A 16,547-nucleotide genomic window follows, 5' to 3' on the forward strand; every position below is an offset into this window, starting at 1 on the left:
GAAGAAGGAAATGGGTTTACCTTCTTGCATCAAAATTTCTCCTACTCCTTTGGCACAAGCATCAGTCTCTAAGGTTAATTGCTTGGAGAAGTCAGGCAAAGCTAGCACTGGTGCTCTTGTCATTGCAGCCTTAAGTTCAGTGAAAGATGTATGAGCATCTGGAGTCCACAGAAAGGCATCCTTTTTAAGCATGTCGGTGAGGGGTTTGGAAATAGTGTCATATCCTTGAATAAATCTTCTATAATAGCCTGTTAATCCCAGAAATCCTCTCAATTGCTTCAATGTAGTAGGAAATGGCCAAGTTTGCATTGCAGCTATCTTCTCAGGGTCTGCAGAAACTCCTTGAGCTGTAATGAGATGACCCAAGTATTCTAACTGAGATTGGCCAAAGACACACTTTGATAAATTTGCATATAAGGAATGTTGTCTCAATACTGTAAAAACTTGTTGTAGATGAGCAACACGTTCCTCCACTGAAGAGCTATAGACCAATATATCATCAAAAAACACCGCACAAATTTCCTTAAAAATGGTTGAAAGATGTCATTCATGAGGGATTGAAAGGTGGCTGGGGCATTAGTAAGGCCAAATGGCATGACTCTAAACTCGTAGTGCCCATGATGGGTTTTAAATGCTGTTTTATAACTGGACCAAATAACCTGATTCGATGGTAGCCAAATCTTAAATTTATCTTGGAAAACATAATTGCTCGCTTAAGTTCATACAACAATTCATCAATCAATGGAATAGGAAATTTGTCCTTCACAGTCATGTCATTCAATTTTTTATAATCTACACAAAACCGCCAAGTGCCATCCTTCTTTTTGATAAGAATAATTGGAGAAGCAAAAGGACTATTGCTTTTTTGGATAAGTCATGTATTAAGCATTTCTTGGACCATGTATTCTACCACAGACTTTTGGATGTATAGACATCTATATAGTCTTTGATAAGTTCGGCTAGAATTAGGTTTAAGAGGAATTTTATAGTCTAAAGCTCTTGGTGGTGGTAGTTGAGAAGGTTCAGCAAAAATATCAGAATAAGAGTTCACTAGTAGAGTGAGGAAGGATGGTGTAGGTGGAGGTGGTGATGTTGAGTTAGAAAAAAATTGACCCAACAAAGTAGGGACTTTACTCTTAACATATTTTTTAAAGGCAGATGCACTAATAAGACTCAAAGAAGGGTTAGAGGAACTTCCCTGAAGTGTGATGTGGTTGCCTTGATGCATGAAGGAAATCCTGAGTTGAGAAAAACTGAAAGTGATATCATCTGGATGATGTAGCCAATCATCCCCTAACACCATATCATAACCACCCAATGGAAGGACCCTCAAATCAAATGAAAATTGGTTGCCATGCATTTCCCAACCAAGTGTGTGACAGATACCTTTGCTGATGGTGCTGTCGCCATTAGCCACTGTGACTACCATGTGACCTGTGGGAGAAGCATGAATACCCAACTGTTCTGTAAGTTGAGAATCAATAAAAGAGTGAGTGATTCCAGTGTCGATGAGGATCATAATCGGTTTCTTCTGTAAATGACCAGCAATACATATAATATCATGAACCACATTCTCTGTCAATGCATGTAATGATATTTCCAGAGTGGAGTCACTAGGAGGAGGAGAATCAACTTGGATGGTTGTATTTGAGATTTGTTCTGGCTCCTCAATATCCTCATCAGTGATAAGCATGAAAAGCTGTTGAGTTTTACATTTATGGCCCTGTCTGTAAAACTCATCGCAATTGTAACATAAGCCTTTATATTTTCTTTGCTGCATTTGTACATAAGTGAGGTGTCTGATTGGTGGCACTGCTTTATCAGGTGAGGTTTTTGTTGGAGTGGTTGGATGTGTCACAATAGGTTGTGAAGAAGAACCACTAGATTTTCCAAAAGCAGTAGATGGAGGATAAAAGGGTGTGATGGAAGAAGAAGGTTGTGGAATAGATAATGGAGGAGGTGCAAATGGCTTGGAAAATGATTTAAGTGGTTTAGGCATGTGTTGCAAGGATGTTTGCTGCATTCTGGCAAGGAAAAATGCCTCAGAAGTAGTATCAGGTTTAAACATTTGTATTGTTGTGCGTATTTCCTCTTTCAAGCCACTGATAAAGCTTAATGTGTAAAAATTCTCTGGTAGGGTTGGATTATTGGCCACCATGAATGTCTTATAATGTTCCCACTGATCATAGTAGGCTTCAACTGAAGAATTTTGAGACAATTTATTGAAGCTACCTACATAATTATCCTGGGCAACATCTTCATATCTAGCACATAAATCTTTAGTAGATGTATCCCAAGAAATGGATTCTTTACCCTGCTGATAGTTTAAAAACCATGGATCTACTTGTGAATCAAAATGAATAGCATCCATATCTACACGTTCTTCATCAGGAAACATATGAAGGTGAAAATAATGATTGCATTTAAGAGCCCATCCACGAGGGTTGATACCATTAAAGCGTGGAAAATCAACTTTAGGAGTTCGAGTAAACTTACTATTCTCTCTGTGAGATAAGCGGGGAATCACAGAATGAAATCCATCCTGGTGTGCATATGAATTTGAAGAATCTGCACCGGATTCAGTATCCTTAGATCGAGTGACGTCGAGGAATGGATGATGTCATATAGATCATTTTTCATTGTATTTAAATCTGAATCTAATCGAGTAACACATTGAGATAGAGTACCAACAGATTCTGATGTTTGATTTACTGAAATAACTAACTGAGCAACTGTTGTTGCTAGCTGATTGAGACCTAAGCTAACACCGGCGACTGTAAGTTTCTCCGCCATGAAAACATATCCATGAAGGAAGGCTGATACAAATTGTAGTTTATATTGATACAACTACAAGGAATGAAGAAGATAATTCAATAGCAAGCTTCTTTCTCTCTGTGATACAGAGCATAACTTTCGATTAGAAAGCAAAAATTATTTCATTCATTGATTATCTCCATTACATATTGGTTCATTAAATACCCAATCGAGATTTTTAGACACTAACATACATAAATTAATGACTCGGGACTCGAGAAAATGAATTAACCCTACTTCTAAATAACGTCTAGTGCCGAGTTTACCCCTGTGACCAACTTAGTTAACCATGGCTCGGTGTGGCTCATGGCATGGACACCTGACAGTGTGAGAGAAGTAGAAGACCATGTGGAGTATCTTTTTAAGAAATTTTATTCAATTGATTTAAATGCTTCCTGCTTTGAATGTACTAGAAGCAAAGAAGAACCAAGGTATCTTTCTTTTGAATTCATGGTTTTGACACCTAGAATTTGTGTGAGAGTTGCAACAACTTCTGGTTTTGTATGCTTACTAAAATGCACTGAAGATTTATCAAAATTAATCATCTGACCTGATTGTGTGCTGAAATTTTGTAATAACTCCAGCAGATTATTGACTGAAGAAAGATTTGCTTGAGTGAAAATAAAGCAGTCATCTGCAAACATCAAATGATTGATGGCTGGAGAAGTAGCAACCATTTTAATACCTTGAATTGATTTATCTTGTTGAGCAGCAACAAGATATCTTCCTAGAAATTCCATAGAAATGATGAAAAGATATGGTGATAGTGTATCACCTTGTCTGATACCCCTTGTTGGTATGAATTCTTCACATAGATATCCATTTAACATAACTGACAGTGATGTTGTGCTTATGCATTGATGTATGAGATCACAAAACTCTCTGCTAAAACCAAAGTACTCTAGAACTTTTAACAGGAAATTCCACTCAAGCCTGTCAAAGGCCTTAGACATATCTAGTGTGAGGGCTAGCCAACCAATTTGTCCTCTTTTCTTTTTTATGGAATGAATTATTTCTTGAGCAATGATTGTGTTGTCACTTATTAACCTGCCAGAAACATAAGTTTCTTGGTAAGGTGAAATAATCTTTTCCATGAGTGGTTTTAGTCTGTTAACAATGATTTTGGAAATTATCTTGTAAGAAGTATTGCATAGACCAATAGGTCTATAATCAACTGCACAAATGGCTTTCTTCTTCTTGGGAATAAGTGATATATAAGTTTTGTTAATTTCTTTCCCCATATGCTTAGTCTCAAAGAATCTAGTAACCATCTAGCTTACATCATCTCCAATAATATGCCACTGACTTTTATAAAAACCTGCTTGGAAACTTTCTGGTCCTGGAGCACTCCAATTCTCCATGCTTTTCAGTGTATCATGAATTTCCTGAAGAGAAGACACTCTAGTAAGCAATGCATTTTCATCTGCAGAAACAATGAATGGAAGTAACTGAAAAAAGCCTTAATCTTGAACAACTTGAGCAGAAGTACTTATGCTCTTGAAGTGAGAAGTAAGATGATGTGATATGTCTTCATTTGTGAATAACCAATTATTAGAATGATCTTGTAAAGCATCAATATTATTTCTCATTCTTCTTTTGTTGACTTTAGTGTGGAAGTATTTGATGTTGTTGTCCATATCTTTGATAAAGTGATCCCTAGACTTCTGTTGATAGAATTCACTCTTTGTTTTGTGCCACTTATTAATATCTTTGTTGATGCAGAGAATCTTGTTGTGGTTGTCATCAGTAGGTGGAAGTGATTGTAAGATTTCCAGCTCCTTTTGTAACTCATCCACTCTTTAATTAATATTACCAAAGTGATGTTTGTTCCAAAATGAGAGTCTCTTTCTAGCTTATTGAAACTTCTTTACCAGGTGAACCAGTAATATCAATGTTCCAAGCTTCTTCAATTACAGAAGAACGAGTTTCATCTTCTAACCAAGTTAGAAAGAATTTAAAAGTCTTCCAACAAGTAGAATCATGAGAATTAGTAAGAAACAAGATAGGACTATGATCACTACCAATTTAGTTTAGATGCATAAGTTTGGAATTTGGATGGTTGTTATTCCATTCAACATTTCTTAAAGCCATGTATATCCTGAATCTTCTAATGCCAGTGCCTAAATTGTTTCTAGACCATGTGTAATCTTTCCCAACAAATCATAAATCTTCAAGACCGTAAGATTTAACAATATTGTTCACAAGACCATCAACAGAAGAGGCAGTGTTGTTATTGGTATCTATAAGATGAAAGTTCAGATCTCCAATAAGAATCCATGGTCCAGAATGGTTTTCACCAATTTGCTGAATAAATTCCCGTTGCTCTTTCTTCTTATTATAGTTGGTATAGCCATACATACAAGTAAGAAGGTATTTAGCTTTACTAGGATCATGTTGAACTGCTAGGTTGAAAGTATTTAATCTAGATTCTAGCAAATCACATATAAAACCATTCTTCCAGAGGATCACTAAACCTCCAGATAATCCTACTGGCTCAATGAAAGCTTGGTTCAGATATTGGTAGTGACTAAGTAAGGGCTTACTCTTTTCTTGCTTTATTTTAGTTTCACACAGAAAAATTACATCAGGATTTTGGGTTCTGACAAGATCGTTCAGGTGATTACGGGTTTCATAGGGTTTTAAACCTTGCACGTTCCAAGAAAGTATTCTCATACTGACAAAAAAAATTGAATTTACTAAAAAATATAAGAAACAACAATTTGTAAAAAGTTTATAAACCCTAATATAAGAATAAATGCATGCAATTTTACATGATAAACTTATTCTTAAATTGTGAGTAAAAGTCAAAACTAATATGATTGCAAAATTTATGAAGCTATAAAATTTAATGCAGAAAGGGGTTAAATTAATGATCGAACGTACCTGAATCTCCTTTGATGCATTAATAGTTTGTTTTCCTCGAGCTGTGCACCTGTGAGCTTGTTAGTAATCCGTGCCTGAATCATTGATGATGTTGGTAGAAGAAGAAGATTCATCCTCCTTAGGGTTAGGGTTAGAGTTATCAGTAATCCTAAGTCTTTTTCCTAGCCTAGTTTCATCTTCATCATCCGCATCCTTCTGCTTAAGAAGAAAATCCATGTTCACAGCTTCACCATCTTTAGGAGGAACAAAAACAGTAGTTTTAGTAAAGGTCTTCTGTTTGCTTCTAGATGCTGGTGCATTAACAATACTTTTGGTGCTCACTGTCTTCCTAATATTGTCGACCTTTACGAAAAAATATGGCTTTTCATGAGCCTTAGCCAAGTAGTTTGCAGCTTCCTTGCAAGCACCCCTACAATGCTTGATCATGTAACATTAGTGCATATGCCAGGAGGTTTGCGGTCAAAAAAGAATTTGATCCAGCGAGTCAAGCCAGCATTTGTTATTTCCTTAACACCTCTTCTTAAAGGATTGGTGAGATCAACATTCACACAAACTTTGACTGGGTCACTACCAACTGGGATAGCATCCTTTGGATCAATAGATACCACCTCTTCTATGATTTCTCCAATCTTCGTCGCAGGTGCTACATTCATATGCTCAGGAAAAATGAATCTGAGTTGTATCCAAAAGTGTTGGAAACCCCAGTGCTTTTCCGTATACACCATCTCAGGAATATAATCATGAACAACCAAGAGTTTTTTTTTGATATTCCAGGGACGTTCATTTATAACTTTGTTCAGAAGATCTCAGTTGCTAAACTTGGAAATGAAGGTATTTAGATCTATCTCCACGATTTTGATATCTTCTTCTGTCATGAAAGGCCAGGTAAATTGTATGTATTTAAGCACCATATCATGACTCATCCTTCCTTCTATAATGACCCTTCCAATAGCACTTGCTTTCCAAGTGCTTTCTTCCACAACTTTGTCATTCTCCAGGTAAACAATGATTACATCATTGGTATCTCCTAACTCCAAAGTTGCTTTTTTGAATTTGCTAACCAAATCGCCAACTTGTGTCGATCCTTCTTCTTCCATGATGAAATTACTGAAAGTTTTAGGGTTGATATAGTTATCAGGGTTTTGCGAAGTTTTAATAGTGATGATGACAAAGGTTTTTGGGTAATGTGTAGTGATCCACACTATAAATGGGTTTCAGGCATCCGGTTTCTGCCGGAGAAGATAACGGAAGAAGAGACGAAGAGAGAGAAGAAGATTTTAGATTAATTTCTCATAGGTTCTCTTATAGCCACGCACACACAATAAAAGCAAAAAACTTGACCCACTAGTGTACCAACACGCATACACTAAAAGCAGTTAATAACAACATTACATTTAACGGCTAGGACTCCCGAGTTAAGGACACCAGACAATGTATAAGGGCAACCTCTCCTACTACCAATAACAAGGCAGGGATATGACAACTACCCTCTACTCCACCAGATTCTTGTCCTAAAGGATCAGCCTCGGAAATTGCTTCTTCATCAACATTTTATCCTCCCATGTAGCTTCAGATTCTGTCATGCCTTACCAGTGTACCAAAACTTGAGATACCACTTATTGATTTTTTTCAATGTCTCTCGTGGTGGCTTGACTTGCAATTGACCCACTAAACCCGTTTGTGGGAGAATAGTCTGTACCACCACATCAGCTCCTACTTTGGGCTTGAGTTGTGAGACATGAAAGGTGGAGTGAATTCTGCACCCAACTGGAAGTTGAAGCTTGTAAGACACAATACCTATTCTTGCTAGCACTTGGTAAGGGCCGAAGAATTTTGCAGCTAACTTAAGATTTCTTCTCAGATGTACTGAAATTTTCCTATAAGGTTGTAATCTCAAATACACCCAATCTCTCACAACAAAGGATCTCTCTGACCTCTTCTTATCTGCTTGTTGCTTGATTCTATGTTGGGAAGCTTTCATTGCTTCTTTCAAGACACCAGCCATCTCTTGTCTTTGCTGTAAATAATCATCCACTGTTGCATGTATTCCTGCTTGAGAAGACAGAATTCCAAACTATGGAGGAGCATAACCATATAATGCTTGAAATGGGGTGAGTCTTAAGCTTGTATAATATGAAGTATTAAACCACCACTCAACTAGTGGTAACCAAGAGACCCATTTGGAAGGTCTAAAGCTAGTCATGTATCTGAGAAAAGACTCTAGGCAGGCATTTACTCTTTCTGTCTGCCCATCTGATTGAGGATGGTATGCAATACTCAAATGTAAGGAGGTACGAACCTTAACAAATAGTACCTGCCAGAAATTGCTGACGAACACACTCTCTGTCTGAAACAATTGACTTGGGCATGCCATGTAGCTTGTAGATAGTGTCTAGGAACCTTTTGGCCACTGAAGAAGCTGTGTAAAGATGGCTGAGAGCAATGAAATGGCTATATTTTGTAAATCTGTCAACCACAACTAGAATCACTTCTCTACCTTCTGATTTTGGAAACCCTGTTATGAAGTCCATGTTAATGTGTTACCAAGCTTGATCTGGTATGGGCAATGGTTGGAGAAGTCCTGCTGGGAGAGTGTTGAACCCCTTGTGTTGTTGGCATATGTCACATTTTTTTAACATAATTGATGACTTGGTTCTTCATCCCTACCCAATAGAAATACAACTTTGCCTTTTGATAGCTTGCTTGTCCTCCTGAATGTCCCCCAATAGTGGATGAGTGAATAGCAACCAGTATTTTTCCCCTCATATCCCCAGTACTACCCACATATATTCTATTCTTATATCTTATTATGCCTTGCTGGTAAGAGTAATGACCCATAGCTGCTCCTTCTAACAATAACTCAGGGATTAATTTTTGAGCCAAAGTATCATTTGTATAACTTTCTAAAATTTCTTGCAACCAAGCTAGTCAGATCTGAAAAATAGCTTGACACATTGGAGTATCTTCTGTGACTACTCTTGAAAGGGCATCAGCTACCACATTATCAGTTCCCTTCTTATATTTCAATTCATAAGTATACCCCAATAATTTTGAAATTCATTTCTGTTGGAGCATTGAATGCACTCTCTGCTCCATGAAATACCTTATACTTTGATGATCAGTATAAATTGTAAACTTACTGCCCATCAAGTAAGTTATCCATTTATTGACTGCCATGACTACTGCCATCATTTCTTTTTCATATGTGGACATGGCCAAAAATCTTGCAACCATGCCCTTGCTGAAGAAAGTTATAGGTCTTTTTTCTTGCATTAGAACAACTCCCACTCCCAAATCACATGCATCAGTTGCCACTTCAAATGGTTTTAAAAAATCTGGAAGTATCAACACTGGAGTTGTAGTAAAAACTTCTTTCAGTTGTTCAAAAGCTACTTGTGATGCTGCATTCCAATGAAAATTATTCTTCTTGAGTAAGTCTATCAATGGCTTGCAAATAAGTCCATAGTTATTGACAAACTTCATGTAATATCCTGTAAGGCCTAGGAATCCCCTAAGATCCCTTAAAGTGGTAGGTACAGGCCATTTCACCATGCAAGCTATCTTCTATGGGTCAGCTGCCACCCCATCACCAGAAATAATGTGCCCCAGATATTCAATTTGATTGTCCAAAGGAGCACTTGCTAAGTTTAACAAAGAGAGAATGCTCCTTGAGTATGTTGAAGGCAATATATAACGTTGAAGGTAAGTTTCCATGTCTGGACTGTAGATTAAGATATCATCAAAGAATACCAGAATAAACTTCCTCAAATATGGCTTGAAAATGTCATTCATCAAGGCTTGAAAGCCTGCTGGTGCATTTGTAAGGCCAAATAGCATGACCAAAAACTCATAGTGCCCTTGGTGAGTCTTGAAAGCAGTCTTGTGGGTGTCTGGTGGATATACTCTAATCTAGTGGTACCCTTCTCTCAAATCAATCTTGGAGAACACTTTAGACTTCTTAAGTTCATCTAGAAGCTCATCAATGACTGGAATAGGATATATGTCCTTGATGGTGATGTCATTTAATCTTCTATAGTCCATACAAAACCTCCAACTACCATCCTTCTTCTTAACTAAGAGGATGGGGGAGGAAAAGGGGTTGTGACTGGGCCTTATCACTCAAGAATCAAGCATTTCTTGTACTAACTTCTTAACCACCTATTTCTGAATATATGGAATTCCATAAGCCCTTTGGTTGGGAGGAGAAGTTGATGGCTGAAGTGGAATATGGTGATCATGTGCTCTAGAAGGAGGTAGAGAAGTGGGTTCTTGGAATATGCTTTTAAATGAATCAAGAAGGGGTTGAAGTATGGTTGGTATTGTAGGTGTTGAATCATTACCAGTGACGGAGAATAGGTGCCCCACCAACCCATGTTTGTGTTTCTTCAAGTACTTGTGGCGGGACTCTCCTGCCATAACTGAGATACTGGTGGACTCAGCATTAATCTGTAAAATAAATTCCTTCCCATTCCTCTTAAAAGATATAAGCATGTTTTTAAAATCAAAGTTAACTGGACTGAGCTCTCTCATCCAATCAACACCAAGAACCATATCACAGCCTCCTAAGGCTAAAACTCGCATATCAAACTTGAAGGAATGGCCTTGCATCTGCCATTGTAGGTCTGGACATTAAGCATTACTTGCTAATTTGTTGCCATCATCCACTGCTACTTGGAATACACCTATGGGTTCTATATAACAACCACTTTGCATAGCTATTTCAAGATCAATGAGGCTATGTGTGCTTCCACTATCTATCAGAATGGTGAAATTTTTCTTATTCTTAATAGTTTCCAAAATCTTAATGGTGTTGTGGGTAACATTACCTGACAATGCATCTACTGATATCTCCACTTCTTCCTCAGGCACTTCTTGTATAATGGGAGAGTTGGTAGGTGATTCATCTTCAGAAGTAGCAATTCCTTCATCATCTCCAACAAGCATGAATAATTGTTGTTTAATGCATTTATGGCCCTTATATTAGACTTCATCACAATTATAACAAAGTCTTTTCTCCCTTCTAGCTCTCATCTCAGCATCTGTGAGTCTCTTGATGGGTGGAAGCTTTGGATTGGAGATGGTGCTGCCTCTTGGAGATGGGGACTGAGGTTGTGGGGTAGACATTATACTTCTGTGAGATTGTGGAATGAACAGTGGTGGTAACTTGGCAGACCTAGCCTTCTTGGCTGTACTTTCCAACAAAATTTCTTGCATTCTGGCCAAGTAAATAGCCTTTTCTAAGGTGGCTGGAGAAAACATTTGAACTGCTATTCTTAGTCCATCCTTAAGCCCACTGATAAAACTAGAAGTAAAATATTCTTCTGTCAGATGTCTATTCTTAGCTAACATTAAGTCTTTCAATTCCTCAAGCACTTCTTGGTATTCTAAGACTGTACCCACTTGACAAAGCTTGTTAAATTCTCCAACTATATCATCATGGCCTAACTCCTGAAATCGGAAGCGTATAGCCTTTTGGAATACTTCCCAAACTAAGAAGTCTTTGCCAATTTGATAATCTTGAAACCATATATCAGCCTTACCTTCTAAATACATAGCTGTTAAGTGAACTTTCTGTTCTTCATCCATAGGATGTAACTGAAAGTATTTGGTACACTTTCAAAGCCAAGATCTAGGGTTGGTACCATCAAACTTAGGGAAATCAACCTTGAGTTTATGAGTATGAATTAGAGTTCTCACCAGGAGATACACTTCCGGTAGGCCTGTAAGCAAATACTGGTTGAATAGGGGTTTCCAGAATTCCACCTCCATTGGATGTTGAAGCTTTATCTCTCAATTCCTCTAAAGCTTTCTGTGCTTCTACCTTGAACAGATCCATCATAGAAGATAGTAATATTGGTGAGGGTGTGTTCTGTTGAGTTTTGAGATCTTGAATTTCTTTAGCCAACGTTTCGATATGCTTGGTTAAAGTTTCAAACTCTGCTCTAGTCACCATGGTGATCAAGGTCACTCAGAATCGAGTGCTCTAATACCACTTGTAGTGATCTACACTACAAATGGGTTTCAGGCAGCCGGTTTCTGTCGGAGAAGATAAGTGAAGAAGAGATGAAGAGAGAGAAGAAGATTTTAGATTAATTTCTCATAAATTCTCTTACAGAGATTATGAATGAAAAATCTGTTAAATGAAAATGCGAATCATTGTAAAGTTTTAGTTTAAACAAGAACAGATGATCAAACTTCGAAACAAACAAATTATTAGTTAAAAAACAAAAAAAATACTAACTGAGTTGGAAGTGCATTGTCGCCCGATTCAGAGGAGAGAGAAAGAGAATATTGATTGTTTGCGTCTTTCATTGATTCTAAAACATGTTGAGGACCCATTTTCAGATTGCGTCGGTTATCTTTACCTTCCAGATGGGAAGAAGTAGGGTGAAGTGAAATGAAATAGTTGGCAGGATTCTACAGGATTCTAGATGGGCCTACGGCATGCCTTGATGGAAGAGGGTGAAAGAGTAGTTCTTAAATAACAGTTTTATTATCTTGGTCCTTGAACCAACTGAAACAGTACAACAACCCTTAATAATGACATTAAAACCAAACTGAAAAAAAATCAAATACAAATTGAGGAAGAAAAATAACTTGAGCAGAGATCAGGTCACGAAACCAATTACAATGACAAGCCTAACATACTGAGGGCAGCCTGATTAAACCAATCTGGCAGGGGTATTGGATAAGGAAAGCCGCGAAGGAAAAGAACAATAAAAACAGAAAACCTCATCAGATATAATTTACTTCGGCAACCCAGTTTCTGGGTGGAGAAGAGCTTTTTCATCGCTGAAAACTACTGGACCTCTTCCAGGTCTAGTGCAGATGAAGTAACTGACATCACCTGCATTCTTGGATGGGATGTTATCTTTGACTTCTGGAGGTGGTGGCAAAGCTTCCACATCCTTCATTGTTTCAATTCCAGCTTCTTTAAGTATTGACTTGTCTCCGATCAAGTAACTGAAACAAGAGATCGGACGAAATTGTTCATATTAGTAAAACAAAGGTTATAGCACTTACAGTATACATGCATACCTTATCTCAAGGTACAAAAATGCTAACCAAGCAAAGGAAACACGAAAACAAAGCCTGAGTAGTTTATACCTGGACAAATCGGTTTCTGAAGCAGGAGGAAAATAGAACAGCAACTTCTGGAGCAAAAGGGTAGCAACTTGTCTATTCTTCGCAATTAGAACTGCATTTGGACCCGCATCAAAGGTGTAAGCCACCTGTCAAGTCCCAGATTTCATAAACCAGAATAACTTATTTGCAATAACCAGAGAAGAATTCTCCCAGGAAACAGTATACGAACATTTATGTATATTCAGTCTTTTATACAAATTAGTAAAGTATAATATTTCCCTACCTGTGGTGTACCTTCAGCCCGGTTCCATTTCTCCACGCAACTGATGATTCTGAAATTGACAAATAGGAAATATGTTAGATCACGAGTTACAGCTGACATGAATATCGAGTTGAGAAACTAAAACAACAAAACTCACTTGTGGGAAGTATCATTCATATAGAAAATGGGGGGAGATGTGTCCAAGCAGCATGCATGGAACTGATTACTGTCAACACAAGCTAACTTAGCGAATGATGGAAAATCGCGATTTCTGATAGCTTCTTCCATTTGCACTATGCATTTTGGCACTACCTCCTATCAGAATCCAAAAAAAAAAAAAAAATCAGGCTCCATCACAGGTGGTACTTTTACATGGACATAAAGTAACTCCTCAGAGCATGTAAATGAGATTTTGAAATAAAACATACAGCATAGCATTTTGTAATTTACCTTTGCCCTATGATGGAGAAGAGGACTTGTTTCAACACTTTCACGCATTCCTGAGGTGCTGCTTGTTTCCTTTTGTCGAGAACTTACCTAGATAAACAGAAATGAAGCTTAAATATCAGAGCTAAGTAGCAGAAATGAAATAGTAACTAGCGGATGCTGGTGAAAGAGTAGAGTAGTCCTATTGCAATTTATAGAAGCTAGTGTCGATGTCATTGAATTAGGCTAAACTGAGTTCAGAAGATATAAATTGATAAAAAGAACAAGATTGGGTTTAGTCTCATCACGTTTAGATTGGCTCCATCCTAATGTTACATAAATTACTAATTCTTGTGATGAATCATCATCAAATCAAAATTTATAATCAGTAAGGCACTCACACCTGCAGATGCATCACCATATAAAAGAGAACTATGGGAAAAAATTCCATTTAAAATAAATGAATGGAATCCAAAAGAACTCAATTATAGATACCATTTGATTGAACTATATGGAAGGACAAAGGGTGACACATACCACTGCAATAATAATTACAAGCTCATCCCAATGCGCTTCAGTTGCAAGTTGAATTGCAATGCTATCACTTCCATTTGGATCCTAACCAATTACAAATACGGATTTAGATATTGACTGTGAAATGGATGAGATGGCTAAAGATAAGTAATCCACTGTTAACGCAAGGCAACGATAAATCTCTTAAGACCTTACATTTCCCATGGCCCATTTGACAAATCCACCATAGAGACTGCGACAAGCACTGCCTGATCCCTGCCTGTAGAAGTAAGTACCCAAGTTTATGAAGAATTAATTACTGTGCTAATTCACATATATTTGGATAAAGGGAACATACTACATTCAAGCTTCGGAATAGATAGGAATGCAATAGGTGTAACTATTGGAAGTAAAACCATAATAAGTCGTGAAACTCAAAAGCATGCAAAGATTTGAATTGATACACATAATAGTGAACGTAACTACAGCTGCACAATTTAACTGACAAATTCACAACCACAGTGGTTTTGAAGCAACAAGATACTTGATTTTAGCACATGGAGGAAATTTCGAGACGAGCAACATTGGCAATTCAATATAAGGAGCAAATACAGAGTTAAATGGGCTTGCCTTGCTATAGCAGAAAGCTGCCCCTGATCTTCTTTCACATTCATTAGTTTTGCAAGGGAATACACTGAAAAAGAAAGTTAAGATACCTTAAATAACTGATTAAAAATATCTTCGAAAATACAAATCTTATATGATCAAGATCACCAGATAGGCAGGTTTTTAAAACTGTAGTCACTAAACATGTTTATCTAGCTCACACATATTTCTCTAGTTTAACTAGACCCGATGTCAGACACAGTCACACAGGTATATATGCTATCAAGTATTGTTAACAAAGCATTTGATGGTCTAAAGTCTACAGAATAAAACTAGATACAATTATTTAAAAAAAAAAAACGAAAGTCTGTGGTAACCTCTGATCTGTCCCTATTCCCCCAACGGCCAACTCCAACTAGAAATTTCACACTGAACATCACAGTACAGTCATCTAATCTAATCCAATAAAAACATGAACGCCAAATTTTCCAGAGTTTATTAGTTACATAAATTAAAAATTCCATCCAACAAATCGTTCTTGCTAACATCTTCATCAAATTTTTGACTCAACTGATATAACAAACTTAAAAACCCTTATTCCTTGAAGTAAATTACAAACTAATCTTACCTAGACAAGCAAATCCAGCAGCAGAAGAAGCTAAACCAGCAGCAGTTGGAAAATTATTGAAAGAAGCAATGTGAACATTCAACTTCTCCCAATCTTGTTTCTTAATAGAAATCCCTTTTTCTTGATCCTCATAATCAGTTCCACGGCTTCGAATTTCTCTCAAACAGCTTTGAAATCTACCACCAGCTAAGGATATTTCCTACACTAAAACAAAACCGTATACAAGCTAACAACATTAAAATTTTGAAACATGAAATAACAATAAACAAGAACAAAAAGAATGAATGTATGTGTGTGTGTACCTTTCCATTAAGCCACATCTGATCTTTCTCAAATTTGGGACTAACAGCGACAGTTGTTGTTGTACATAAATGATCTGGATCTAATGTAACACTGATACTATCATTTATTGGTAGAATAAGGGTTTCATCTCTTTTCCCCCAGTATTTTATTACTGCAATATTTGTTGGCGATTGTGCTGTTACCATTAATATCCAACTTTTATCTGATCCATCCGCCATTAGAGAATTAACAATCGCGATATCTTCTAAAAGAGAGAAATTTCTCCACAGATTCAAGAACAGAGGAACTGAGAGAGAAAATTAGATGGGTGGGGCGGAATTTTCTAGGGATTTAGATCGAAATTCAGAGTTTTAAATAGGAATTAGTTTTTGACATCCAGTTAGGCAAATCTGGCAATGACAACTAAATTTTGTTGTGATTATTTTTGAATATAAATAGGGAAGTCCATAAAAAGAGAGACCATCACATAGTTGACGGATATGACGTTTTTAGTCAGATTTATCAGGTTCCTCAAAAAAAAAATAGCACAAAGATCAGTCAATCAGGAAAAGCAAATTTTTTTTGACCTTCTTTTTCGGGTATACAAACAACGGTATACTATGTTCCTACGTCCACAAGCTGCGCCAAAGTCACTACTATGACACATTTTCGGTGCATAACACAAGCAACCACTATGCTCCTCAAAATATGCTTCAAGAAAAAACAAATGCTCCTCAAGTTCCGTAGAATGTGCTAATTAGCCAAGCCTTGGCTATGGCATACTACTGATGTTCAGCAGGTCATAGCAAAGCCAAGGCTCGCTGAAACTAAATATCTAGTTGGGACGGATACTCCGTATCTAGCCAAGTAACTTTCTAAATTCACTAACTTTACTTTTTTTTATGGGTATTTTATGTTTCCTCCCTTCTAAAGATGTCTAATTTGTATTACTTTCCCTAGAAATCACTCATCAGCAAAATCTTTGATCGGTAGGTTAGCTTTAGGTTGTCTATTTAGGTGTCCGTTAGGCGAGTCATCATTTAGTTA

General features: G+C 37.1%; 2 protein-coding genes across 2 annotated transcripts; both read right to left on the reverse strand.

The window, feature by feature from the left end:
- Window positions 1-874: 874 nt before the first annotated feature.
- LOC113324818 lies at window positions 875-2,793 on the reverse strand. Its single transcript, XM_026573108.1, has 2 exons — window positions 2,688-2,793; window positions 875-2,568 (listed from the first exon to the last, which is right to left on the reverse strand). Exons 1-2 carry the CDS (start codon window positions 2,791-2,793, stop codon window positions 875-877), a joined length of 1,800 nt encoding a protein of 599 aa, XP_026428893.1.
- Window positions 2,794-12,168: 9,375 nt separating this feature from the next.
- On the reverse strand, window positions 12,169-15,929 carry LOC113323021 (diphosphomevalonate decarboxylase MVD2, peroxisomal-like). The gene is made up of 10 exons (XM_026571252.1): window positions 15,521-15,929; window positions 15,219-15,417; window positions 14,615-14,678; window positions 14,201-14,264; window positions 14,009-14,089; window positions 13,496-13,582; window positions 13,203-13,360; window positions 13,067-13,115; window positions 12,805-12,929; window positions 12,169-12,660 (listed from the first exon to the last, which is right to left on the reverse strand). Exons 1-10 carry the CDS (start codon window positions 15,737-15,739, stop codon window positions 12,444-12,446), a joined length of 1,263 nt encoding a protein of 420 aa, XP_026427037.1. The 5' UTR covers window positions 15,740-15,929; the 3' UTR covers window positions 12,169-12,443.
- Between the last annotated feature and the right edge of the window lie 618 nt (window positions 15,930-16,547).

Source organism: Papaver somniferum, chromosome 11 (genome assembly GCF_003573695.1).
Source record: "Papaver somniferum cultivar HN1 chromosome 11, ASM357369v1, whole genome shotgun sequence".
Classification (NCBI taxonomy): domain Eukaryota; kingdom Viridiplantae; phylum Streptophyta; class Magnoliopsida; order Ranunculales; family Papaveraceae; genus Papaver; species Papaver somniferum.